The 26155-nt window shown below is 50.9% G+C and overlaps 1 protein-coding gene across 12 annotated transcripts in view; it reads left to right on the forward strand.

The window, feature by feature from the left end:
- The window catches only part of FNBP1 (formin binding protein 1), an 88480-nt gene that overhangs the window by 15895 nt on the left and 46430 nt on the right, over positions 1–26155 (forward strand). For all 12 annotated transcript variants that reach the window (XM_069943668.1, XM_069943667.1, XM_069943669.1 and 9 more), the window contains exons 2-6: positions 1996–2111; positions 5482–5538; positions 6826–6973; positions 20389–20451; positions 22654–22758. In XM_069943668.1, the coding sequence (XP_069799769.1) occupies positions 1996–2111; positions 5482–5538; positions 6826–6973; positions 20389–20451; positions 22654–22758 (489 nt within the window). The remainder of the gene's footprint in view (positions 1–1995; positions 2112–5481; positions 5539–6825; positions 6974–20388; positions 20452–22653; positions 22759–26155) is intronic.

Genomic DNA, 26155 nt, shown 5'->3' on the forward strand with positions numbered 1-26155 from the left:
GGATATGGTGGCCCTGGAGGTCTCCGCTCACAGTCATGGCTGCCTCAGGAGCCGATCTTGGCCGGGACTCAGCCGCTATTCTTCTCATTACATTCCTTCTAATATACTCAGCAACCGAGCCCTGAGTCACCGAGCGGACGAGACTGGGCGTGAGGACCTCGGGGTCACCTGAAATCTCCTGTGTGTTCTGAGGCTGTGTGGTGCCGCATGCCCCGGGGTCAGCGCTCAGTGGGGGCCCCCCATCCTCTCATGCTGTGTCTGGCCCTGGAGCTTTCCCGGGCCCCTGAATGACATTCCCCCCCCCTATTGTCCCCCTTTCCTTACTATCCCGCTGCTTAGGCTGCATTCACATGTTCCGGGAAGTTGTCCGTGCTCACGGTAAATTTTACAGCACATTGCTTTCTATTGGGCTATTCAGACGTTCCGTGATTTCCCAGATCCGTGGTCCGTTTCGTTTATAAATAGGAGGTGTCATTACTCTGAACCGCAGCACGGATTCCCCATAGAAATCAATGAGATGCATGTTTTTTATGGATGTACACTGATGTGATGTAATCAATGTAATTTAAAATGTATTAAAACAAATCCGTGAAAAAAACGGACACTGATGCAAAACGGACTGTTTTGCACGGATCACGGAGGTAGCTAGCAGACCACAATCACGGACTGGGAAAATCACTGAACGTGTGAATGCAGCCTTAGAGTGCCAGGCTTTACTATATGTCTGACTGTTCATGAACCAGGAGTCTCTGGCTGAACATCCCGTGAGAGCTGTGGAGCCACCCCGACCATTATCTGACATCTTATCGGACTGCTATTGCGTCTGCTTTAGGATTTTTTGATGCTGGTATTGATGCCCTGAGATCACATCAAAGCTACAGCCGTGTATCTGCAGAGTGACAGAGGTTAGATACACCGCATCACTGAGGAGGCCACCGGAATTAAAGGGGAGTTCCACTATAAAGCAGTGTCTGTAGTCAGTGCAGTCACTATGTACCATAGTGATCCTGAGTTACATCCTGTATTATACTCCAGAGCTGCACTCACTATTCTGCTGGTGGGGTCACTGTGTATATACATTACATTACTGATCCTGAGTTACATCCTGTATTATACTCCAGAGCTGCAGTCACTATTCTGCTGGTGGGGTCACTGTGTACATACATTACTGATCCTGAGTTACCTCCTGTATTATACTCCAGAGCTGCACTCACTATTCTGCTGGTGGGGTCACTGTGTACATACGTTACTGATCCTGAGTTACATCCTGCATTATACCCCAGAGCTGCACTCACTATTCTGCTGGTGGGGTCACTGTGTACATACGTTACTGATCCTGAGTTACCTCCTGTATTATACCCCAGAGCTGCACTCACTATTCTGCTGGTGGGGTCACTGTGTACATACGTTACTGATCCTGAGTTACATCCTGTATTATACTCCAGAGCTGCACTCACTATTCTGCTGGTGGGGTTACTGTGTACATACATTACTGATCCTGAGTTACATCCTGTATTATACTCCAGAGCTGCACTCACTATTCTGCTGGTGGGGTCACTGTGTATATACATTACATTACTGATCCTGAGTTACATCCTGTATTATACTCCAGAGCTGCACTCACTATTCTGCTGGTGGGGTCACTGTGTACATTACATTACTGATCCTGAGTTACATCCTGTATTATACTCCAGAGCTGCACTCACTATTCTGCTGGTGGGGTCAGTGTGTACATAACATTACTGATCCTGAGTTACATCCTGTATTATACTCCAGAGCTGCACTCACTATTCTGCTGGTGGGGTCACTGTATATACATTACATTACTGATCCTGTGTTACATCCTGTATTATACTCCAGAGCTGCACTCACTATTCTGCTGGTGAGGTCACTGTGTACATACATTATATTACTGATCCTGCGTTACTGATCGCTGTGTGAAGCTGTGGTACAGCATGGGTGATCAGCAGGTGACGGCTCTTCTCTCTCTTACAGGATCAGTTTGATAATCTGGAGAAGCACACACAGTGGGGGATTGAGGTTCTGGAGAAATACATCAAGTTTGTGAAGGAGAGAGCGGAGATCGAGATCAACTATGCAAAACAGCTGCGGTAAGTGGGGGGTCCGGGCTGTGCGGGGGCTGTGTATAGAGTAGGGGTAGATTGAGGGGTTCCCTCCGATATATTTGGGGGCTCCGGGGTCACATGATGCTGTCATCCTAGAGAACTATAGAGCTTTAAGTCCCCCCGCCCCCCAGTTATCCATCCATCACTCATGCATCCGTCCTCCCCCCCCCCCCCCCCAAGCGTGTTCTGTTTCACAGTATATTGTCCCTAAGTCCTCTCTCCCATTATCCATGATAGACATGTTCTCTGTTGCCCAGCATGTTTAACAGTATAGCTCCCCTGATGCTTCTCTCTCCCATCATCCATAATTGACGTGTTGTGTTACCCGGAGTGTTTGAGTCCTCTCCTATCATCCATGATAGACATGTTCCCTTTTTCCCGGCATGTTTTACAGTGTAACTCCCCTGATGCTTCACTCCCATCATCGATAATAGACGTGTTCTGTTACCCGGCATGTTTCACAGTATAGCGCCTCTGATGCTTCACTCTCCCATCATCCATGATAGATGTATTCTCTATTACCCGGCGTGTTTCACAGTATAGCGCCCCTGATGCTTCAACTATTATCCATGATAGATGTATTCTCTATTACCCGGCGTGTTTCACAGTATAGCGCCCTTGATGCTTCACCCATCATCCATGATAGATGTATTCTCTATTACCCGGCGTGTTTCACAGTATAGCTCCTCTGATGCTTCACCCATCATCCATGATAGATGTATTCTCTATTACCCGGCATGTTTCACAGTATAGCGCCTCTGATGGTTCACCCATCATCCATGATAGATGTATTCTCTATTACCCGGCATGTTTCACAGTATAGCGCCCCTGATGCTTCACCCATCATCCATGATAGATGTATTCTCTATTACCCGGCGTGTTTCACAGTATATTGCCCCTGATGGTTCACTTTCTCAGTCTCCTGTTCTTAATCCTCATCCACAGATTTCAGCATTTTTTAAGATGACAGTAACCTTGATTCAGAATTCTGCCGTCACCTTTACACTGTGGTATCACATGAGTGTTCCCTATAGTTCTGAGCGTCCCTGTGACCCCATTATTATAGGGATGATGTAATCAGGCTCCGGAGGATACAGCGACGGGCGGGTAATGCTGCGTATCCACAACACAGCGTCAGGTATCCACCCCCGGGAGCCGCCACCTCATCAGACAACACTACAACTCCCAGCACTCCCAGATAACCAACCCCTGCTAGGGCATGCTGGGAGTAGTCTAACCCCAGGTTTAAGTCCACTGCTGTGTAGAGGGCACTCGGGGGATACGCATTCTCTAAGTTCTTAGGGGATACGCTTTATTTAAGTTTCTGTGTGATATCTTGGAGGGGGGTGCATGTGGGGGGGAGCTCCTGTGCGATATCTAGGGGAATACACTGTATCTCAGCTCCTGTGCGATATCTAGGGGAATACACTGTATCTCAGCTCCTGTGCGATATCTTGGAGGGGGGTGCATTGTATCTCAGCTCATGTGTGATATCTGGGGGGATACGCTGTATCTCAGCTCCTGTGTGGTATCTGGGAGGGGAATACACTGTATCTCAGCTCCTGCGTCGTATCTGGGAGGGGGATACACTGTATCTCAGCCCCTGTGTGGTGTTCTCATGTTATGTTGTTGCCCCTGGTGGTGGTGAGCTGAGCTGCAGATGATCTCCCGTCAATCATGTGATCAGCTATAGACGCTCCTGTCACCCGGGGGTCCACACCCCCTCCTCAGGTATCCCCCAGGGATCCTCCATCCACCATGATCGGGTCGCCCCCTTCATTCCTCTCACTTGAGCTCTGGGATTCAGTTCATGAACCAGGAGGCTCAGGCTGAGCAGCACTATCAGGGCTGTAGGAGGCGGCTAAAGAGCGCCGATGTATGAGTGGATCTTAAATATATTACATTATTAATGGTGACCCCCGTGACCCCGACCACCCCCTCCGCTGATCACCTGTCACTGGAGTGGGGGGGGCACATCATGTGACCCCTGCAGCCAATCAGGGCTCGCTGCTGTCTTGCTGCCTTACTCCAAGAATGGACTGCACTATGTGGAATGACTGGAATCCCAGAAATTTCAGCAGCCCTGAGGCCCCCACAGCTCTCCTGTCAGATCGCCCCCCCCCCCCCCCCCCCCCAATCAGCTCTCCTGTCAGATCGCCCCCCCCCCCCACACACACACACAGCTCTCCTGTCAGGTCAACCCCCCCCCCCCCCCCATGGCTCTGCCGTAAGATCCTCTGATCCATCAGGCCCCATCAGACGGGTAGTGCGTGACCTCATCAGGCGGGTAGTGCGTGACCTCATCAGGCGGGTAGTGCGTGACCTCATCAGGCGGGTAATGCGTGACCTCATCAGGCGGGTAGTGCGTGACCTCATCAGGCGGGTAGTGCGTGACCTCATCAGGCGGGTAGTGCGTGACCTCATCAGGCGGGTAGTGCGTGACCTCATCAGGCGGGTAGTGCGTGACCTCATCAGGCGGGTAGTGCGTGACCTCATCAGGCGGGTAGTGCGTGACCTCATCAGGCGGGTAGTGCGTGACCTCATCAGGCGGGTAGTGCGTGACCTCATCAGGCGGGTAATGCGTGACCTCATCAGGCGGGTAATGCGTGACCTCATCAGGCGGGTAATGCGTGACCTCATCAGGCGGGTAATGCGTGACCGCATCAGGCGGGTAATGCGTGGCCCCATCAGGCGGGTAATGCGTGGCCCCATCAGGCGGGTAATGCGTGGCCCCATCAGGCGGGTAATGCGTGGCCCCATCAGGCGGGTAATGCGTGGCCCCATCAGGCGGGTAATGCGTGGCCCCATCAGGCGGGTAATGCGTGGCCCCATCAGGCGGGTAATGCGTGGCCCCATCAGGCGGGTAATGCGTGGCCCCATCAGGCGGGTAATGCGTGGCCCCATCAGGCGGGTAATGCGTGGCCCCATCAGGCGGGTAATGCGTGGCCCCATCAGGCGGGTAATGCGTGGCCTCATCCTCTTCGGCCTCCGCTGCTTTCCCAGGCTCCTGACTGTCGCTCTTCCTCCTCCAGCCACCATCCAGTCTGATACATTGTAACAGATGACAGTGGTTATCGGAGCAGTGAAGCAGAGGTTCCCCTCCCCCTTATATCACAGGTTGGCTCCGCTCTTGCTCTGATGGTTCCGGTGCTGGAGTCATAGTGAGAACCAGAAGCAGAACTGCTCCCCCCTGGTTCCCCATACACTAGCTGTTGTCCTCCGGAGCAGGAAGTGCACCCTGTACCCTGATAGATGCGGAGCGGGGGGCACAGGTGGACAGGTGCTCGGCTTTTGAGAAGTTCTGATTCTCTTGATGACGTCTTCACTGTTTTTTCTTCTTCTGCTTTTCTTGCAGGAATCTCTCAAAGAAATATCAGACAAAGAAGAACTCCAAAGAAGAGGAAGAGTCAAAGTGAGTGTGAGGTGGGGGAGGGGCGGAGGTGGGGGTCCGGTGCTGCGGAGGACAGGATACAAAGATGCTGAGACTGAGTTCCCGCTCTACACAGTCATACATCCCATCATCCTCCTCCTGATCACTTACTGCCCTTGCACCTGTATACCATCACATCACTTACTGCCCCTGCCCCCCACCCTTACAGGGGTATCACCTGTATACCATCACATCGCTTACTGCCCCTGCCCCCCACCCTTACAGGGGTATCACCTGTATACCATCACATCGCTTACTGCCCTTGCTGCCCACCCTTACAGGGGTATCACCTGTATACCATCACATCGCTTGCTGCCCACCCTTACAGGGGTATCACCTGTATACCATCACATCGCTTACTGCCCTTGCTGCCCACCCTTACAGGGGTATCACCTGTATACCATCACATCGCTTACTGCCCTTGCTGCCCACCCTTACAGGGGTATCACCTGTATACCATCACATCGCTTACTGCCCTTGCTGCCCACCCTTACAGGGGTATCACCTGTATACCATCACATCGCTTACTGCCCTTGCCGCCCACTCTTTCAGGGGTATCACCTGTATACCATCACATCGCTTACTGCCCCTGCCCCCTACCCTTACAGGGGTATCGCCTGTATACCGTCACATTGCTTACTGCCCCCGCCCCCCACCCTTATAGGTCTATTACCCATCAGGGGTGTGGAGACTTCTGCACTCCTTCTCTTCATTGACCTAAAATACAAACTGAACCCCCTTCTCTATTAGTTTAGGTTTTAATTTTAAATCTTGTGTTTTGTGTACACAGCTCCAGTGCAGAGTTATGCGTCTCCATGGTAACAGACTACAGATGTGTTCAGTGTGGTCTGATCCTGCAGTCATGTGTTGCTTCCTCTATAGATTGCCCCATCTGGGATGCCTCCTCCTCCAGGCCTGTGACCAGGGGGATCAGTTTGACTAGCCACATCGTTTGCTGTATGTCCTGCAGGAAGTGGTGTATTCTCTCCAGTCTGACACAGTGCTCTCTGCTGCCACCTTTGTCCATGTCAGGAAATGTCCAGAGCAGCAGCAAATCCCCATAGTAAACCTCTCCTGCTCTGGACAGTTCCTGACATGGACAGAGGTGGCAGTAGAGAGCACTGTGGTCCTGCAGCCGTGGGCAGATTGGGGGGGGGGGGGGGTAACTATGTCATCCTATAGGTCAGGATCAGCATGATCAGTGTGGTGAATCCATCCGGTCACCGGTTTGTCACGGGTAGTCACTGACCGGTTGTGTCCATCCCACAGGTACACGTCATGCAAAGCCTTCCAGACCACGCTGAACGAGACGAATGACTACGCCGGGCAGCACGAGGTCATCTCCGAGAACATGACGTCAATGATCATGGCCGAGCTGACGCGATTCGTGCAGGAGCTAAAGCAGGACAGGAAATCGGTGAGTACCGCGTGTGACGTGATCCCTGAGCTGCCGGCTGATTGGCCAAGAGAGATGAGTCTACAAAGTTTGGAAATGAAAGTTCTGTTTGTATCCCGAGGCTGTAATGTCTCCTGACCTCATGCTGCTCACCGCTGAGGGTTTGTTACAGTGGTATCCAGTACTACGGTCCTCTGTGAGCTGAGCACACAGCTCTCCTGTCCTGGTGGTTTGTTACAGTGTGTCAGTGCAGGTAATAAGGCCCGGTTATCCTGTGGAAGTGACCTCCATAGTATAGGGAACACTCCTGCCCCCCCGCTGAGGGTTTGTTACAGTGTGTCAGTGCAGGTAATGTGGCCTGGTTATCCTGTGGAAGTGACCTCCATAGTATAGGGAACACTCCTGCTCACAGCTGAGGGTTTGTTACAGTGTGTCAGTGCAGGTAATGTGGCCTGGTTATCCTGTGGAAGTGACCTCCATAGTATAGGGAACACTCCTGCTCACAGCTGAGGGTTTGTTACAGTGTGTCAGTGCAGGTAATGTGGCCTGGTTATCCTGTGGAAGTGACCTCCATAGTATAGGGAACACTCCTGCCCCCCCGCTGAGGGTTTGTTACAGTGTGTCAGTGCAGGTAATGTGGCCTGGTTATCCTGTGGAAGTGACCTCCATAGTATAGGGAACACTCCTGCTCACAGCTGAGGGTTTGTTACAGTTGCATCTGGTCTAGCCTCTGGACTGACACACTGTAACAGATGACAGCCGGGGTTCGTTCCTGTCCACGTCCTCACAGTCTGGTGAGAGCTGAACCAATTAGTGTGTCGCTACAATGTATCAGTGCTGGAGGCTGCAGCGATCCTTAGGATATCCTGTATACTGGGATTGTGTGGATTGCAGCAGGGGTCCCAATCCCTGGCCGGTGTCCGTCGCTGTGCTCATAGTATGTGGAGGGGGGAGGGGAGGCGTATTGTCCCGTGAAGCGTCAGTGCGCAGGAGCAGGGCCGCAGGGCGCAGCAAACCAGGTCAGAATGCGCCAGCGTGCCGCAGTCCATGTGTCTGTAGGTAATCTGGTTACAGGGAGATTGGACGCCTCACTCCAGAGCTCAGCACGGCCGGGGGGGTCCTGGGGTTAACCCCTCACTACCCGCAGCTGACACAGGAGAACCCATCCCCCTGCACTCCTCTGCACCTCCAGCCTGCATGCCGCTGGTGGAGGAGACCACCGCAGAGGTTTACTATGGGGCCCGCTGATCACTGTTACAACTGCTGCTGCGTCACTATGTGCAGAGTCACAGGATCCACCCGGAGCCTTCCATAAGTGCAAAGCTCAGACACACGAGATCCATTCACTGCATGCTGCTCCGGAGCCTACATCATCCATTTAACACTTAAAGGAGTTGTTCACTAAAAAAAAATATTTTCATGCCAGAGATTTCATTTACTTCTATTAAAAAATGAGGCCTCCCAGTACTTATCAGCTGCTGTAGGTCCTGCAGGAAGTGGTGTATTCTCTTCCGTCTGACACACTGCTCTCTGCTGCCACCTCTGTCCATGTCAGGAACTGTCCAGAGCAGCAGCAAATCCCCACAGAAACCTTCTCCTGCTCTGGACAGTTCTTGACATGGACAGAGGTGGCAGCAGAGAGCACTGCGTCAGACTGGAGAGAATACACCACTTCCTGGAAGACCTCAGATATTTTTTAATAGAAGTAAATCTGTATAACTTTCAGACACCAGTTGATCTAAAAGAGAGAATTTTGGGGTAAACAACCCCTTTAAACACCTAAAGGGCTCCTCCAGGTCTCTGCAGCCCTGTGATTATGCCTTATGTGATATGTTTCTTCTGCTTCAACTAGGGATTTGTTTCAATGTATCAGTCTGCTCTGTCTGCTGAGGATTTGTTAGGGCGGGTTCACACTACGCAATTCTCGCGGACAATGTCCGCGGAATTTCGTCAGCTGTCCGCCCGCACATCTGGGCGCATTTCCGCCGGCCCCATAGACATCATTCTATGGGCCAGCGTATTCCACTATACGCTGAAAGAAGTGTCATGTCACTTCTTTCAGCGGATCGCGGAATACGCCGGCCCATAGAATGGTGTCTATGGAGCCGTCGGAAAAGCGCGTACCCGTGCGGGCGGACAGCTGACGGAATTCTGCGGACATTGTCCGCGCGAATTCCGTAGTGTGAACCCGCCCTATCAGTCTGCTCTGTCCGCTGAGGATTTGTTACAGTGTATCAGTCTGCTCTGTCCGCTGAGGATTTGTTACAGTGTATCAGTCTGCTGAGGATTTGTTACAGTGTATCAGTCTGCTGAGGATTTGTTACTGTGTATCAGTTTGCTCTGTCTGCTGGGGGTTTGTTACAGTGTACCAGCCTGTTGCGTCCGCTGAGGATTTGTTACTGTGTATCAGTCTGCTCTGTCCTCTGAGGATTTGTTACAGTGTATCAGTCTGCTGATGATTTGTTACAGTGTATCAGTCTGCTGAGGATTTGTTACAGTGTATCAGTCTGCTCTGTCCCCTTCTGGACTGGACTGATACACTGTCACACATGTCAGCTGTGTTCTGCACAAGTTCCTGGCTTCCTGGGGATCTGCACTTGCTGTTCACGCTGCCCGATCCTGGTGACACCTGAGCTGAGGTGAACCGATACATTGTAACAAACCACCAGATGTGCACAGCTCATCACACGATTATCGTTCGAATCTTTGAGATAACGATCGCATTTGAGAGATAATCGGCTCGTTTAAATGCAGCAAACAATCAAGCGACGCGCGAGAAATTGTTCATTTTGATCTTTCAACATGTTTTCAAATCGTCGTTCGCTAAAAATTTTCAGATCGCTTTGGTAAAGAGTCTTTCACAGATTCACCCTGTGTGAAGATGGGCTTAAACGATCACATTAACGATTTTTCTAACAATTTATTTGTCTAAACGCTGATTGTTATGAAAACCAAATCGTTGCTTCAAAATCGCTAAACGATCGATTGGGCGAATTATCGCTTCGTGTAAACGCAGCATCACAGAGGATTGTCAGAAGTGATTGTAGCGAACTCTCAGCTGTGAGAAGTATAGGAAGCCTATAGGATGTTAGACACAGGACTGTGTACAATGATGGGTTTACATAGGACTGCTGGATCCAGGTCGGTATTCCTATCGGCATCTCTATCTGCTCCTCTGGATTTGGCCTGGTTACCTGCGCAGTGCCGGCAGGGAGGACGTCGGTCATACGGGGCCATACTGCAGCGTCACACAATGAAGGCAGCCGCCCGGGCCGCTCCTGCCCCCGATGTCACCGCTTGTTACTGACGTCTCACAGGAGGGATCAGAGAGCGGCCATTGTCGCTCAGCAGCTGCCTCCCCCCCCCCCCCCCCCTCCCGCTCTGCAGCTCTGGTAAATAATACACGTTATAATGTACATGATTGAGAAGGCGAGATCTGGGGGGTGAGGAAGCTTCCGGACTGCTTCTTAGAATACCTGCTGGGGTTTCCTGTGCAGCTCCATCACATCCTGCGCTCGCCCTGTGTGATGTCTGCAGTACAGGCCTGGGCTCATCCTGAGCTGCCTGCTTCATGGATGGAACGCCAGAGCTGCAGTGAGGACTGACGCACACTACTGGGGGGAGGGGAAAGGGTCGGCTGCCCTTCAGGGTCTGAGGAAAGTTAGATGACCACCCCTGCCAGGATTGGCCAAGCTTATCAGTTAGGCATGCTGGGAGTTGTAGTTGTGCACCAGCTGGGGAACCACAGGACTGATAGTAGTTTTTGCAGGTTGAAAAACACATCAGCAGCGGCACAGCTCTCTCCTCTGTTACAATGTATCAGTGCAGAATTGTCAGATGACTGATGGCAAGCGGAGGTCTACAGTAAGAAAGGGGAATCCCTGAGGGAATCCAGACAGAAACTCTGTCCCCTTAAAGGGATTGTTCACCAAAATGTTTTTCTTTCAAATCAACTGGTGTCAGAAAGTGGCAGAGATCTGTAATGTACTTCTATGTAAAAAAAATATCCAGTCTTCGAGTACTTATCAGCTCCTGTATGTCCTGCAGGAAGTGGTGTATTCTCTCCAGTGTTACACTGTGCTCTCTGCTGCCACCTCTGTCCATGTCAGGAACTGTCCAGAGCAGCAGCAAATCCCCATAGAAAACCTCTCCTGCTCTGGACAGTTCCTGACATGGACAGAGGTGGCAGCAGAGAGCACAGTGTCAAATTGGAGAGAATACACCACTTCCTGCAGGACATACAGCAGCTGAGAAGTACTGGAAGACTGGAGATTATTAAATAGAAGTAAATTACAAATCTTTATAACTTTCTGACACAAGTTGATTTGAAAGAAAAAATTTTTGGTGAACAATCCCTTTAAGCAGTGACATAGGCCTGGACCCTCAGAGATATTAGGTAAGGGCCCTATTCCACAGGACGATTATCGTTCAGATTATCGTTAAATCGTTCGACCCTAAACGATAATCGTTCGGTTGAAATGCAGTTAACGATCGAGCGAGAAATCGTTGATTGCTTTATAAGACCTGGACCTATTTTTATCGTTGCTCGTTCGCAAAACGTTCGCATATCGTTCGCATTGAATAAGATGTTGTCCAGTCGTTCGCAGTAGATACGAACTCAATAGCAAATAAATATCAATAGCGAAGAAAAAACGATTGCAAATACGATCATAAGTAACGATTATCGTTCCATGGAAATGAGTGAACGTTTTCAGGTCTTTCGCAATAGCGGTCGTTTGAGATCGTTAATCATTAACGATTATGCGAACGATCATCGTCCGGTGGAATACAGCCCTTGTGACTGTATTGGGGGCAGGGCTGTGACCTCCCCCATCCTGATCATATGATCGTGTCTCCCCCCCGTGTTCATTGAGAAGCTGCCCTCTCTTAGTCGCTGACTATCCCCTGGGAAGCTTTGATGACATACAGAGATTCCTTCTCCCCAGGAATGTTGGGTGTGATAGTCCGCCGCCCTCCGCACTGTTATTACAGGGATTGTCCTCCTATCATTGTAATTCCCTGTAAATAGGGACGATGCCTGAGCTAATATTTACCCTCAGCCTCTCCTGTAATTCCGGGGGGGATCTGCTGGTGATCCAGAGTCTGCGCTGCACGGCCGTCACTCCTGTAACACATTGTAACAGGCTATAAGGACAGCAAAGGGATTTGGGCCTTGTCTGTCAGGGCATGCTGGGAGTTGTAGTTTAGCAGTAGTTGTCACTCGTGGCTCTTGCAGATTGTTGGGAATTGGTACTTGTTGTATGCCTCCAGGGTGGAGTTCCCCTTTAAATGCTCCTGTCAGCTGTCGTCTAGATGAGACCCTCTGCCACTGTCCCCCCTCACCCATAGGAAACTCTATAGGAAGTGGCGGCGCGGCTTTGGCGTTCGTTGCGGCCGAGGACAACAGGAAATTGATCATGAGAGATGAAAAGTGCAAATGACCGATCCATCTGAGAAGAGGCGCTTAAAGGGATTGTTCACTAACATTTTTTTTTCTTTCAAATCAACTGGTGTCAGAAAGTTATAAAAATTTGTAATTTTACTTTTATTTAAAAATCTCAAGTCTTCCCATACTTATCAGCTGCTGTCTGTCCTGCAGGAAGTGGTGTATTCTCTCCAGTCTGACACAGTGCTCTCTGCTGCCACCTCTGTCCATGTCAGGAACTGTCCAGAGCAGGAGAGGTTTTCTATGGGGATTTGCTGCTGGACAGTTCCTGACATGGACAGAGGTGGCAGCAGGGAGCACTGTGTCACACTGGACAGAATACACCACTTCCTGCAGGACATACAGCAGCTGATAAGTACTGGAAGACTGGAGATTTTTTTTTTTTATTTGAAGGAAATGACAAATCTCTCGCAGAGGTATTTAGGACAGGTATCCCCCGGCTCTCTGTTATCCTGGCGTTGTGTTCATGAAGCAGGAGGCTCTGGATGAGCACACTTATACAGCTGGAGGCCCTGTAACCCGCAGCTGTGTTATTTCTGGAGCGCTGCGATTAGACGGGCGGCCACCATTGGCTGCACTCCTGATCTGCTGAGTGTCCGTGGGAAGTGACGGCGTGTGGAGGCGGTCACGGGGCTCCCGAGTGTAACGTGAGACCAGGCTGAAAATGACCCGGACCCTGGAGCCGAAATAGAAGAGCGGTAATTATAGAGCGCGGCGTCACCGCCAGAGGAGCAGCGGACAGGTTCAAAGGACCGCCGCATGAGCGCCACTCTTGTACAACCTGGGAACTACAACTCCCAGCATGCTCAAACACACTCTGTACGTCTTACAGCACTTAAGGTATCCCAGAACCACAACTCCCAGCATGCCCTGACAGATCTCTATATACAGATCAGTGGTCTTCAAACTACAACTCCCAGCATGCCCCCCTGACAGAGTTGTAAGGCTGCAGAGTCTGAGCTCCCCTCCCCCAGCTCTCCCCCATCCTATATCCAGGTGTGTACAGGTGATGGGATGTCTCCCCCTCCCCCTAGTGTCGCCGTCGGACCCCCGGGCCCTGTACCATCTGCAGCTGCTGCTCTTTGCTTCCACTCGTGATTATCTTTTCAATTGTTCATCTATCCAGCAGATGTTTCCTCTTCGCCATCACTGTCCCATAATCCCCCTGTGCGGACCACCCCCCAATATTATAGGAGAGGGGGCAGAGATCAGTCTCCTCTCCTCCATCATTGTCCCATAATCCCCCTGTGTAGACCACCCCCCAATATTATAGGAGAGGGGGCAGAGATCAGTCTCCTCTCCTCCATCATTGTCCCATAATCCCCCTGTGTAGACCACCCCCCATTATTATAGGAGAGGGAGCAGAGATCAGTCTCCTCTCCTCAGTCGCTGTCCCATAATCCCCCTGTGCCGACCACCCCCAATATTATAGGAGAGGGGGCAGAGATCAGTCTCCTCTCCTCAGTCGCTGTCCCATAATTCCCCTGTGCTGACCACCCCCTATTATAGGAGAGGGGGCAGAGATCAGTCTCCTCTCCTCAGTCGCTGTCCCATAATTCCCCTGTGCCGACCACCCCCTATTATTATAGGAGAGGGGGCAGCGATCAGTCTCCTCTCCTCAGTCACTGTCCCATAATCCCCCTATGTAGACCACCCCCCATTATTATAGGAGAGGGGGGCGGGGATCAGTCTCCTCTCCTCCATCACTGTCCCATAATCCCCCTGTGTAGACCACCCCCCATTATTATAGGAGAGGGGGGCGGGGATCAGTGTCCTCTCCTCCATCACTGTCCCATAATCCCCCTGTGCAGACCACCCCCCATTATTATAGGAGAGGGGGCAGAGATCAGTGTCCTCTCCTCCATCACTGTCCCATAATCCCCCTGTGCAGACCACCCCCCATTATTATAGGAGAGGGGGCAGAGATCAGTGTCCTCTCCTCCATCACTGTCCCATAATCCCCCTGTGCAGACCACCCCCCATTATTATAGGAGAGGGGGCAGGCATCAGTCTCCTCTCCTCCATCACTGTCCCATAATCCCCCTGTGCAGACCACCCCCCATTATTATAGGAGAGGGAGCAGGCATCAGTCTCCTCTCCACCATCACTGTCCCATAATCCCCCTGTGCAGGCCAACGCCATTATTATAAGAGATGGGGCGGGGATCAGTCTCCGCTATCACTGTGTGGACCCCCCCCCCCTCATTATTATAGGACAGGGACCCTGGTCAGTGATGAGAGGCGTCCCTGTAATATCAGCCAGGACATGGTCTCCTCTCTGTGACATTGCTGGAGGTGGAGGGTGTAATGGAGCGTGCAGCGTGGCCGGCCAGGTGTCTCCGAGCGTTACACAGGAGCCGATCATCTGCAGCCTGTGCCTTGTAATATTCCTCTTATCTGTGCAGCAGTCACCTCCAGAGCTGCACTCATTCTGCTGTCACGCATGTGAAGTTCCTGTTGTTCTTGCAGGTCACCCCCGCTGGCCCGGTGTCTGCACAGCATATCCTGCTGGGGGGATGTAGTGTGTACACCAAGCACCATATGGGGGGGTCTCGTAGACAGTCCTCCCTATCACCCAGCATGCATTACACCCCATCCAGCTTCCAGTCCTCAGCAGTAAATGACAGGTTTCCTGCTCCTGAGGTTTCTCCGTTCGGCATCCTCCGTTGTCATTGTGGTCGGGAACAAGTGAGAAAATCACAGGAGGAGCAGCAGCTGCGGTGACCGCTATATACTGCGGCCGCCCAATCCCTGCTGATCAATTACCCCCCATATACAGTATATGGCTGTATATACAGACAATGCTCTGCGGCCTCCATACATTGTATATAGCTGTATATACAGACAATGCTATGCAGCCTCCAGACTGATACATGGTATATAGCTGTGTATACAGACAATGCTCTGCGGTCACTATACATTGTATATAGCTGTATATACAGACAATGCTCTGCGGTCACTATACATTGTATATAGCTGTATATACAGACAATGCTCTGCGGTCTCCATACATTGTATATAGCTGTATATACAGACAATGCTCTGCAGTCTCCAGACTGATACATTGTATATAGCTGTGTTTACAGACAATGCTCTGCGGTCTATATACATTGTATATAGCTGTATATACAGACAATGCTCTGCGGTCTATATACATTGTATATAGCTGTATATACAGACAATGCTTTGTGGTCTATATACATTGTATATAGCTGTATATACAGACAATGCTCTGTGGTCTCCATACATTGTATATAGCTGTATATACAGACAATGCTCTGCGGTCTCCATACATTGTATATAGCTGTATATACAGACAATGCTCTGCGGTTTCCATACATTGTATATAGCTGTATATACAGACAATGCTCTGCGGTCTCCATACATTGTATATAGCTGTATATACAGACAATGCTCTGCGGTCTCCATACATTGTATATAGCTGTATATACAGACAATGCTCTGCGGTCTCCATACATTGTATATAGCTGTATATACAGACAATGCTCTGCGGTCTCCAGGCTGATACATTGCATATAGCTGTATATACAGACAATGCTCTGCGGTCTCCAGACTGATACACTGTATATGCGACATGGAGAGAAAGGAGCGGCTGCACATCCCACCTATGGCTGACACTTATGCCGCTAGGCTATTTTTAAAAACCAACACCCGGATCTTGGTATATAATTTGATCAAACTATATTGCCCCATGTACCACGTGCCAGTCTCCTGGTTCACACGGGTCCCTACACTAACTCCACACTGTGTATATACATTGTATATAGCTGTATATACAGACAATGCTCTGCGGTCTCCAGACTGATACATTGTACATAGTGTAGACAATGCTCTGCAGTCTCCATACGTTGTATATAGCTATATACACTGTAACAACCCCCCAGCTGTACAGCAGAGTAGATGAGGATGATTTTCCGTTCACTGACAGTAAGATTGTGAAGAATTGAAGTCTATAATGTATAGTGGCATCATCTGTGCTATAGGGGACCTGGTGAGCCCACCCTGCACTGTACACTCATATATAGAGACCCCCCCCCCCCCCCCCCATCTGTTGCGTCTGAACGCTGTGCTGTATCCCTGCCAGCTCCGCACTGCTGCACAGCCTTTTATGGAGCCTGATCTACCACAGCTGAGGGTTACTACAGTGCCCCCCCCCCATATCCTGTACACTGGATCCTCACTCTCACTCACACTCATAGGCTATAGCCCAACCTGACATGGCTGATACCAGAGAGTAATAGATTGTATATACCTGTCCTACAGTCACACCCCCCCCCCCCCCAGCCTGACATGGCTGATACCAGAGAGTAATAGATTGTATATACCTGTCCTACAGTCACCCCCCCACCCCCCGGCTGGCATGGCTGATACGGGGAGTAATAGCTTGTATATACCTCCCCCCCCCCCAGCCTGACATGGCTGATACCAGAGAGTAATAGCTTGTATATACCTGTCCTACAGTCACCTCCCTCCCCCAGCCTGACATGGCTGATACCAGAGAGTAATAGATTGTATATACCTGACCTACACCCCCCCCCCCCCCCCCCCCAGCCTGACATGGCTGATACCAGAGAGTAATAGATTGTATATACCTGTCCTACAGTCACCTCCCCCCCCCCCAGCCTGACATGGCTGATACCAGAGAGTAATAGTGTATATACCTGTCCTACAGTCACCTCCCCCCCCCAGCCTGACATGGCTGATACCAGAGAGTAATAGCTTGTATATACCTGTCCTACAGTCACCTCCCTCCCCCAGCCTGACATGACTGATACCAGGGAGTAATAGATTGTATATACCTGTCCTACAGTCACCTCCCTCCCCCAGCCTGACATGACTGATACCAGAGAGTAATAGATTGTATATACCTGTCCTACAGTCACCTCCCCCCCCCCAGCCTGACATGGCTGATACGAGAGAGTAATAGATTGGATATACCTGTCCTACAGTCACCTCCCCCCCCCCCCCCCCCCCCCAGCCTGACATGGCTGATACCAGAGAGTAATAGATTGTACACTCACCGGCCACTTTATTAGGTACACCTGTCCAACTGCACGTTACCACTTAATTTCTAATCAGCCAATCACATGGCGGCAACTCAGTGCATTTAGGCATGTAGACATGGTCAAGACAATCTCCTGCAGTTCAAACCGAGCATCAGTATGGGGAAGAAAGGTGATTTGAGGCCTTTGAACGTGGCATGGTTGTTGGTGCCAGAAGGGCTGGTCTGAGTATTTCAGAAACTGCTGATCTACTGGGATTTTCACGCACAACCATCTCTAGGGTTTACAGAGAATGGTCCGAAAAAGAAAAAACATCCAGTGAGCGGCCGTTCTGTGGGCGGAAATGCCTTGTTGATGCCAGAGGTCAGAGGAGAATGGGCAGACTGGTTCCAGCTGATAGAAAGGCAACAGTGACTCAAATAGCCAACCGTTACAGCCAAGGTAGGCAGAAGAGCATCTCTGAACGCACAGTACGGCCAACTCTGAGGCAGATGGGCTACAGCAGCAGAAGACCACACCGGGGGCCACTCCGCTCAGCTAAGAACAGGAAACTGAGGCTACAATTTGCACAAGCTCATCGAAATTGGACAGTAGAAGATTGGAAAAACGTTGCCTGGTCTGATGAGTCTCGATTTCTGCTGCGACATTCGGATGGTAGGGTCAGAATTTGGCGTCAACAACATGAAAGCATGGATCCATCCTGCCTTGTATCAACGGTTCAGGCTGGTGGTGGTGGTGTCATGGTGTGGGGAATATTTTCTTGGCACTCTTTGGGCCCCTTGGTACCAATTGAGCATGGTTACAACGCCACAGCCTACCTGAGTATTGTTGCTGACCATGTCCATCCCTTTATGACCACAATGGACCCAACATCTGATGGCTACTTTCAGCAGGATAATGCGCCATGTCATAAAGCTAGAATCATCTCAGACTGGTTTCTTGAACATGACAATGAGGTCACTGTACTCCAATGGCCTCCACAGTCACCAGATCTCAATCCAATAGAGCATCTTTGGGATGTGGTGGAACGGGAGATTGGCATCATGGATGTGCAGCCGACAAATCTGCGGCAACTGTGTGATGCCATCATGTCAATATGGACCAAAATCTCTGAGGAAGCTTCCAGCACCTTGTTGTATCTATGCCACCAAGAATTGAGGCAGTTCTGAAGGCAAAAGGGGGTCCAACCCGTTACTAGCATGGTGTACCTAATAAAGTGGCCGGTGAGTGTATATACCTGTCCTACATTCACCTCCCCCCCCCCCCCCCCCCAGCCTGACATGGCTGATACCAGAGAGTAATAGATTGTATATACCTGCCCTACAGTCACCCCCCCCCCAGCCTGACATGGCTGATACCAGAGAGTAATAGCTTGTATTCACCTGTTCTGTAGGCGTCCACTGATGCTGCCTGTGTGTAGCGCTGCTCTGCAGGATCCTGGGACAGCTGGGTGATTTGAGTGCGGCCAGAGATCTCACTGTGCTGGTTGTGACCTCTCCTCATATTGGATCAATTACCCCAAAGATTTACTGGGCCTCAATGTGTCCCCGATGTGCGACGATGTAGAACAGAACCGGAACGTTGCCTCCTGCCCCGAACCTACACTGCAGCATATCCCCAGAGCGCAGCACCAGGGGGAGCCAGCCATGACTCTGAAGAATAGTGAGTGCAGCTCTGGAGTATAAGACAGGATGTAACTCAGGATCAGTAATGTATGTACACAGTGACCCCACCAGCAGAATAGTGAGTGCAGCCCTGGTGTATATTACAGGATGTAACTCAGGATCAGTAATGTAATGTATGTACACAGTGACCCCACCAGCAGAATAGTGAGTGCAGCTCTGGAGTTTCTCCTGTTATGCAGCTATATAGACTATAGGTTAGTGCTGAGCCATGTTCTGCCGTGTGTGTGTGTGTATATCTATGTATATATATTACACCACAACAAAGCTAAAGTTTAAATATCACAATTTTATTACAATTAAAATTCACATTAAAAAATCTTTTTTAGTGCCAACGGAATCCAGTAGAAAGTGACAGCCAAGACACCTCGATCTTACAAAATGTTGGAATATACCACTATATTGTGTAAACATCAGAAAAAATTAATGAATGTAACCATGCAGTGTATCCACATAGCCTCGCAGGATTACTAAATGCACTATCCAACTAATCCCACAATTATATGAAATGAATATAGAAGATGCTTACCAATCGTGTGTCTGGCGCCAATAACCCCGACGCACGTTTCGCGTACAGGTCGCTTTATCAAGGGGCCCCTTGATAAAGCGACCTGTACGCGAAACGTGCGTCGGGGTTATTGGCGCCAGACACACGATGGGTAAGCATCTTGTATATTCATTTCATATAATTGTGGGATTAGTTGGATAGTGCATTTAGTAATCCTGCGAGGCTATGTGGATACACTGCATGGTTACATTCATTAATTTTTTCTGATGTTTACACAATATAGTGGTATATTCCAACATTTTGTAAGATCGAGGTGTCTTGGCTGTCACTTTCTACTGGATTCCGTTGGCACTAAAAAAGATTTTTTAATGTGAATTTTAATTGTAATAAAATTGTGATATTTAAACTTTAGCTTTGTTGTGGTGTAATTGTTATCTGTTAAAAAGCTAATTAATTACTTGAATTGGACCGGTTACATTATGGTAAATTAACTCTGCAAAGCGGAGACCAGTGTTCATTGATTGTTGTAAGGTCCATTGGAACTACTGTATATAAAATGTATGTATATATATATTATTAATATAGATTGATTGATGGGGTTTGCTCTCATCAGTCACTCAGCAGTGTTCTCTATGGCTCTGCCGCAATATGTGCAGTGGTATTGGGCTCTCGGTGGCCCCTTTGATGCCTGGGTCGGCTCTCCTGGTGTTGGGGGTTTTGCTCTTGCCCTCATCCTGGTCTTACCTCCCTGTAACCTTTTTCTCTTTCCTCTGACAGAACTTCCATGAAGGTCGTAAGGCGCAGCAGCACATCGAGACCTGCTGGAAGCAGCTGGAGTCGGTGAGTATAGAGGACGCGGTCACATGACCCCCGGCAGAGGGAGACACCGTCCACCGGCCACGTTGTTGTGGGATCCTTTGCAGCGTATACTCCATCATTAGGATCTGATCTGGTTTTACTACGGATCTGTGCCATGTTCACCTATTGGGGTGTATGGAGGTTGGCTGAGGAGGATCCGCACTGTGACCCCTTGCTCTGGATACACACACGCTGCAGCATAAACCTGAACCAGCAGAGTCTCATATTTCTGGATCAGCTGCATATTTCTGCTCAGACCTGCAAACACAAGGACACTGTCAGCAAGGTGTCCTGCAGTCTCAGACACGGCATCACTGACTGCATCTGGTCTGATCAGCTCTCCGCCCCAAACCTGCAACCTCGATTGGGAACCCTCTAGCCCTCTAGCTGTTGCAAAACTGCTACTCCCATCATGCCTGGACAGCCAAAGCTTCACTTAAATGATGGGTGTTGTAGTTTTGCAACAGCTGGAGGGATGAAGGTTCCCCCATCCCTGCTCTAGGTGATGCAAAGCTAAAATTCCCAACATGCCAGCTGTCAGGGCATGCTGGGAGTTGTAGTTCTCTAACAGCTGGAGAGGCATAGGTTGGGGAACAGTGTTTGGGTCAAAGTTTCCAGCAGTCTGTGCTTGACTTCTGCTCCACAATGGGGACACGTGCTCGGAGGTGATCTCATGACACAGTGAAGCGGAACCTCCCCGACAAGCCGAGCAGGACTCCCAGCATCAGTCCTTAGCTGACCGCATGCTTCCTCTTAAAACCATTTCCTGCTCTGACTAATCCCCTCCCCAACCCCCCCCATATTTATTTCTCTTGTATCTCATGCTCCCCCTCTCCCCAGTGACTAATACAGCAGTGAGTCATCATTTTGTCTTGTATGTCCCTTAGAAAGCTGGGTGCCCCATAGTATGGCCGCCATCACAGCTCTCACAGCTTTCTGACATTGTTCAGCAAAATATGTCTGTACAGCAGATTTTCAGGAGCCTGGGAAAGCTGGGCAATCAAGAAGCAGCTATGGTGATAGATGCAGCCCCGATTCTTCATTTGTTTTCTGTTGGAGGTAGTGGATGTGTCACGCTCCGCCCCTGAGATAGAGGGGGGAGGAGCCTGACAGTATTAGGTAAGCCCTGCCCATTAGCTAAAAGAGGGAGGGGTCTGACAGTATTAGATAAGCCCTGCCCCTGAGCTAGGGGTGGAGTGGTCTGACAGCATTAGATAAGCCCCCAGCTAGGGGGGGAGGGGTCTGAAAGTATTAGATAAGCCCTGCTCCTAAGCTAGAGGGGTCTGGCAGCATCATCCCCCCTGCCCCTGAGCTATGGGGGGAGAGGTCTGACAGTATTAGATAAGCCCTGCACCTGAGCTAAAGTAGGGAGGTGATCTGGCAGTATTAGTTAAGTCCTTCGCCTGAGCTAGAAGGGGGAGGGATCTGGCAGTATTAAATTAGCCCTGCCCCTGAACTAGAGGGGAGGGATCTGGCAGTATTAGCCCTGCCCCTGAGCAAGAAGGGGGAGGGACCTTACTTTTAGATAAGCCCTGCCCCTGAGCTAGAATTAGATAAGCCCTGCCCCTGAGCTAGAATTAGATAAGCCCTGCCCCTGAGCTAGAATTAGATAAGCCCTGCCCCTGAGCTAGAATTAGATAAGCCCTGCCCCTGAGCTAGAATTAGATAAGCCCTGCCCCTGAGCTAGAATTAGATAAGCCCTGCCCCTGAGCTAGAATTAGATAAGCCCTGCCCCTGAGCTAGAATTAGATAAGCCCTGCCCCTGAGCTAGAATTAGATAAGCCCTGCCCCTGAGCTAGAATTAGATAAGCCCTGCCCCTGAGCTAGAATTAGATAAGCCCTGCCCCTGAGCTAGAATTAGATAAGCCCTGCCCCTGAGCTAGAATTAATTAGCCCTGCCCCTGAGCTAGAATTAGATAAGCCCTGCCCCTGAGCTAGAATTAGATAAGCCCTGTCCCTGAGCTAGAATTAGATAAGCCCTGCCCCTGAGCTAGAATTAGATAAGCCCTGTCCCTGAGCTAGAATTAGATAAGCCCTGCCCCTGAGCTAGAATTAGATAAGCCCTGCCCCTGAGCTTGTGGGGGAAGGGTCTGACAGTATTAAATAAGCCCTGCCCCTGAGCTAGCAGCATGGCTGAATGTTTTTGGGTATTTTACTTATTTTTTGTTATTTTCCCCTTTTTAGAGTAAAAGAAGATTTGAGCGGGACTGTAAGGAGGCGGAGCGGGCACAGCAATACTTCGAGAGGATGGATGCCGACATCAACGTCACCAAAGCCGATGTAGAAAAAGTGAGTTCATCATTCTACTTGTTTTTGTTGAGTCGTGACTGGTGGACGGGGGGACAAACCGAACCACAGAGGTTACTGGATCAGGGATGTGATCCCCGGAGGTGCAGTGGAGAGGATGCAATGTACACATGGTCTGATTACATTGTATGGGAACATAGATTGGATTGTACAGGGGGGATGCACCGGATTGTACCAGGGTGGGTGATGCACTGGATTGGACGTTGCACCGGGATTGTACAGGAGGAATCCAGCAGATTGTACCAGGGTGGGTGATGCACTGGATTGGACGTTGCACCGGGATTGTACAGGAGGAATGCAGCAGATTGTACCGGGGTGGGTGATGTACTGGATTGTTGCGGCTCCTGGTCCCATCTCGCAGTGTGTGGCAAGTTATCTGGCAGTATGGCCGGGTGCTGCTGCCTCCTGGTGCCAGTAAAAAGTGCTTACCGCAGGGTTATGTAAATGATAGCGCTGGTGGTGCCCCCTCCCCCGATCCCTATCTGTGGTGGTCAGTCCATGAATAGCGGCCGTTCTGCTGGAGACGCAGCATGTGACCCGCCCTGTAGTTACATAACCTCTTAATTCAGCAGAAGAGGCTGATGAAGATCACATCTGAGACTCCATTGTTCCCTGCGCCGTCATATAATCACACGGATTGTGCGCTGCCCACATGACTGCGCCGGCACCCATGGCTGTCACCCTTAGGGATCGGCTCTCCTTGCTGCCAGTGCAATTCACCAGCAGCCAGCAGAGAGGGGCAGTCGGGACAGTGGGGTCCTTCTGGAGCAGATGTCAGGCGGGGTCCGCTCATAGGGACCTTCTCTGTGACATGAGGCTTCCCAGCAGCTGCGGCGGCTGTCAGGTCTATATATATATATAGCACCAGCCTCCAGTATACACCAACCGGCCAGGAGATAATAACTCCTAGTTATATAGCACCACCATATACCACAGCACAGCAGCAGGCAATGAAACCACAGGAGCTTACACTCTACATACAGGGAATGCATAGTGATCCTCTCCTTTTCTCTGCAGGTTGTCAGGGCATGCTGGGAGTCGTAGTTGAAGAGCGGCAGGTTGGAGCTACAGATAGTGAATGTCTGTGTGATCTGTATATGCAGAGTGTGGAGAGCAGCGCCCCCTGATGGATGATGCAGGGATTGTGGCAGAACAAGGATCCTCATGTCTGGTTTGTCTGTTGCTGGGAAAGCTGGGTGATGACCACTATGGCTTCAGTAGCTGCTCAGATCATCATACAACTTTCCTAGACTCCAGACTTTATGTAGAGATATAAGACCTCATGTAACTCTATAGATATGCCTTTCAGGACTCTGAGACTCATCTTACAGTAATATGTAACACCGCACAACTGGGCGGGTGTGACATGGCAGGGAAAGATGTGTGGGATGGCTGTATTGGCAGTCATATTGTTTTTATTCAGCACTTATTATTCAGAATATCAGGGTACGGCGACATTACAGCAGCAGTGGTCCAGCTTTCCCTGAATCCTGAGCGGGCACCCTTTCCACAGCACACAGTTGGGGGGGAAGCAACTCTAGCTGATGTATTGGCTGCCATGTTGGTTGTCACCCAGCTTTTCCAGGAGCAGATAGCCCTGGGGGAGGGGGAGGGTCCCTGCGTGTGGTAGGTGGTCTTCAGCTGATCTCTGATGTGAGATGCTTCCCCCTCCCCCCCCCCCCCCCCCGGGGAGCTGCGGTGTCTATGGCAGATCATCACAGGACGCCCCCTGTTCCTTATTAATTATTTATCGCCATCAATTATCCAGCAGAGCAAGCGGCACGGTGGATGATGCACTTTCCCTGCTCGTCACCAGCCGCTCACTCCAGGGAGATCAGGTGACGTCCTGTCAGTAATCTCACCGCACAGGGGTCCACCGGCGAGGAGGAAAGTCCCGCAACCTTCTCGTAAACTCAAGATCTCTGCTGGCTGTCCGAGACTGAAAATAATCCTATTCCCACTGCTGGGGGTCTCCTGCCATCTCAGGCCTTGTAGTTTGTTACATTGTATCAGCACAGAGGATTGTCCACACTGGATGACGGACCCTCAGCTGTGAGAAGGCTTCCTAGGAAGCTGCAGGGGAAGGAATGTTTGGTTGCACTGACAGCAAGCGGAGATTGTGAAAACGGAGAGAAGTTGTGTGAAGCAATGCCCTGCAAAGTTCAGCTGGACTTTTTCAGTTCCTTTGGCCCTCCAGCTGCTGGAAATGATGGGCTTGATGAGAATTGTAGTTTTCCAACAGCTGGGGGGGCTGAAGGTTCCCAATCCCTGCATTAAAGGGACCGAAGCCTGGTGGGTCTGGCCTGCACTGATCCCTGGGGGCTTGGAGGGTGAACCGATCCCTGGGGGCTTGGAGGGTGCACCGATCCCTGGGGGCTTGGAGGGTGCACCGATCCCTGGGGGCTTGGAGGGTGCACCGATCCCTGGGGGCTTGGAGGGTGCACCGATCCCGGGGGGCTTGGAGGGTGCACCGATCCCTGGGGGCTTGGAGGGTGCACCGATCCCTGGGGGCTTGGAGGGTGCACCGATCCCTGGGGGCTTGGAGGGTGCACCGATCCCTGGGGGCTTGGAGGGTGCACCGATCCCTGGGGGCTTGGAGGGTGCACCGATCCCTGGGGGCTTGGAGGGTGCACCGATCCCGGGGGGCTTGGAGGGTGCACCGATCCCGGGGGGCTTGGAGGGTGCACCGATCCCTGGGGGCTTGGAGGGTGCACCGATCCCTGGGGGCTTGGAGGGTGCACCGATCCCGGGGGGCTTGGAGGGTGCACCGATCCCGGGGGGGCCTGGAGGGTGCACCGATCCCGGGGGCTTACACCATGTCTCCCCTGCTATAGGCACATACAGGGGATGTATAGAGAAGAGTCTTTCTCTGCATTGTTTGCTGTATATAGAGCGGAAGCGGAGTGCAGGCACATGCACAGCTCTGGTGTGTGGTCATCCTGTAACCGCAGCTTCCTCCATGTCTCACAGACTGTGATGTGTGGCGGCAGCACTGTAGGTTAGGATCTCTGCTTGCTGAGATGTGTATTGACGCCAGACACAGGGGTAAGAAGCGATAATCCGGGAGGGATTGTCATCCTGTAATCTCGTCTCGTGAGCAGTGATGCTAAATCTGGGGCCGTCTAATTAAAGCCACGCCGGTAATCAGCGAGCGGATGTCGCTGCGTCGTCTCAGGAGACCACAAGTGCAGCATGTGACTGCGATGGAGGGGCTGCAGGCGGGAGGCTACAGGGTCCCAGTGCCTGTATCTACATACTCATCACTGATCATATAACTGATTTCTTTTCCTTTTCTGGAATACTCTGTGCTGCTGTGAGGCCCTGCTTCCTTTGCCATCACTCTGCAGCAGCCCACATGGCACTGTGTTTCTCCAGCTCT

Source organism: Dendropsophus ebraccatus, chromosome 10 (assembly GCF_027789765.1).
Source record: "Dendropsophus ebraccatus isolate aDenEbr1 chromosome 10, aDenEbr1.pat, whole genome shotgun sequence".
Classification (NCBI taxonomy): domain Eukaryota; kingdom Metazoa; phylum Chordata; class Amphibia; order Anura; family Hylidae; genus Dendropsophus; species Dendropsophus ebraccatus.